Genomic DNA, 1689 nt, shown 5'->3' with positions numbered 1-1689 from the left:
TGCAGGTGTTAGAGAGGAGCCGGGTTGAAGACGCCGAGCATGCCGACGAAGCAAGCAGAGCAGCTATGAAGCACATGGAAGAAGAGCTGGTGAAGACAAGGACCTTGCTCGGGGAGGAGGAGAGGGCGAGGGGGGAAGCGAACGAGTTGATCGAAGGCTACAAGTCTGCGATGAAGGAGAAGGAGGAGGAGCTGGAGGAGCTGAAGAGTTTGTGCTCGTCTCTGAGGTCGGAGTCTGACCAGAAGGAGAAGTTGATGTCGAAATTCTCGGAGCTGAAGAAGACGTAGAGTGACATGCAGGCATCGGCTGTGAATGACTTTGACGCAGCCTTGAAGCCGTCATCGAAGAAAAGGAGATACTCGAGTCAAGATTGGCGGAAATGGAGGAAGAGAGGGGAGGTAACGCTGAAGCTAGCCAGCAGCTTGCTGCAGCAGAGATGAAGTAAGAGGAGGAGGAGGAGGAGGAGGAGGAGTAGGAGGAGGAGGAGAAGTTTACCTCGCATCTCACTTTGTCATCGTCGCCAGGAGAATAGAAGCAGAGGGGAAGTACGCCGAGTCCTTGAGTCAGGTGAACTTGACGTGCGATGTGGCTGTGAGACGACCCATGAGTGCTTCTTGTCAGATCAAACAACTCGAGGAGAAGCTAGAGCAGAAGCAGAAGGAAGTAGAATCGATGACATCGGAGCAGGGCAAGGTGAGGTTCATCCGCAGTCAGGGAGGGAGGCGGGTAGGGGGAAGGGAAAGCAAGAAGATGATGGGGATGGGGATGGGAATGGGGAGGAGATCAGAGAGCGGTCAATGGGAGAGCTGAGTAGATGACTGGCGATCGAGCAGGTGGAGGAGAGAGACTCGGCGATGAGAGAACAAGCCCGTCAGGTGGGTCCAGCTACACCCCTGCGACCTTTCCCTCCCCAGCCTTCACACGCCTTCCCAGCTGCAGGAGGCGATCGAAGAGCGTGACCGGCTGAGGTCTCAGGTGGGAGGCGACGAGGCGGCAAGATGACTTGGGTCAAAGTCCTTGACACTACTGCTTTCAGATCGCTGACAGCGCGTACTCGGGCGAGCTGCTGGAGAAGGCTCGGCAGGTGAACATCAGCTGGGGTCGAGCTAGGGGGGGGGGGGGGTTCTGAGCTCTTTGAACGTAGGACCTGGAGGACTATAAGAGGCAACACAAAAGTACGTTAGCTAACTTGTTTTCTCCTTCCTCTTCTGTCCCCTCCCTCCTCTCGCTGGCGCGCTCCTTCTCTCCCTTACACTCACTTTCAACGTCGTCCAGGTGACCGCACTCGCTTCACGCAAGAGATCTCGTTGCTTCAGGAGCAGGTTGCTGCTGCTGGAACTTGATCTGGGACTAGATGAGAAGAAAAGCAGGACAAGGATGGGAGAGAGGAGGGGGAGCGAGAGGAGGAGGAATGGTTGGAGGGGAGGGCAGGAAGTGGTAGGGAGGAAAGGAGCGAGAATGGGAGAGGGAGAGGACGGAAAGGGCAAAACTTACTTATCTGCAGATTTCAAATTCGAACCAAAGTGTTGAAACCTTAACGGTCAGTGCTGCTGAGATGTTCCTCCTGCTGGGCTGAAAGCAGGAGCAGGAGGAGCGAGACCGAGCCATCGCCGACTACAACCGCATCGAAGAGATCCTGCAGGAGAAGTCGCTGGTGGGAGCGAGGGAGGGGAGGGGGGGGGGGGGGGA

General features: G+C 56.3%; 1 protein-coding gene across 1 annotated transcript in view; it reads left to right on the top strand.

Moving 5' to 3' along the window:
• Positions 1-65: 65 nt before the first annotated feature.
• Positions 66-1689, top strand: part of GUITHDRAFT_142411 (hypothetical protein) — a gene marked incomplete at both ends in the record, with an annotated part of 2434 nt that continues 810 nt past the window's right edge. The window contains 11 exons of the mRNA XM_005827946.1: positions 66-283; positions 328-441; positions 525-567; positions 622-693; positions 834-875; positions 934-975; positions 1037-1084; positions 1145-1175; positions 1276-1322; positions 1505-1540; positions 1583-1654. Of these exons, the coding sequence (XP_005828003.1) occupies positions 66-283; positions 328-441; positions 525-567; positions 622-693; positions 834-875; positions 934-975; positions 1037-1084; positions 1145-1175; positions 1276-1322; positions 1505-1540; positions 1583-1654 (765 nt within the window). The remainder of the gene's footprint in view (positions 284-327; positions 442-524; positions 568-621; positions 694-833; positions 876-933; positions 976-1036; positions 1085-1144; positions 1176-1275; positions 1323-1504; positions 1541-1582; positions 1655-1689) is intronic.

The sequence above is a fragment of the Guillardia theta genome, assembly GCF_000315625.1.
Source record: "Guillardia theta CCMP2712 unplaced genomic scaffold GUITHscaffold_63, whole genome shotgun sequence".
NCBI lineage: Eukaryota > Cryptophyceae > Pyrenomonadales > Geminigeraceae > Guillardia > Guillardia theta.
This window is presented reverse-complemented; position numbering and strand designations above follow the sequence as displayed.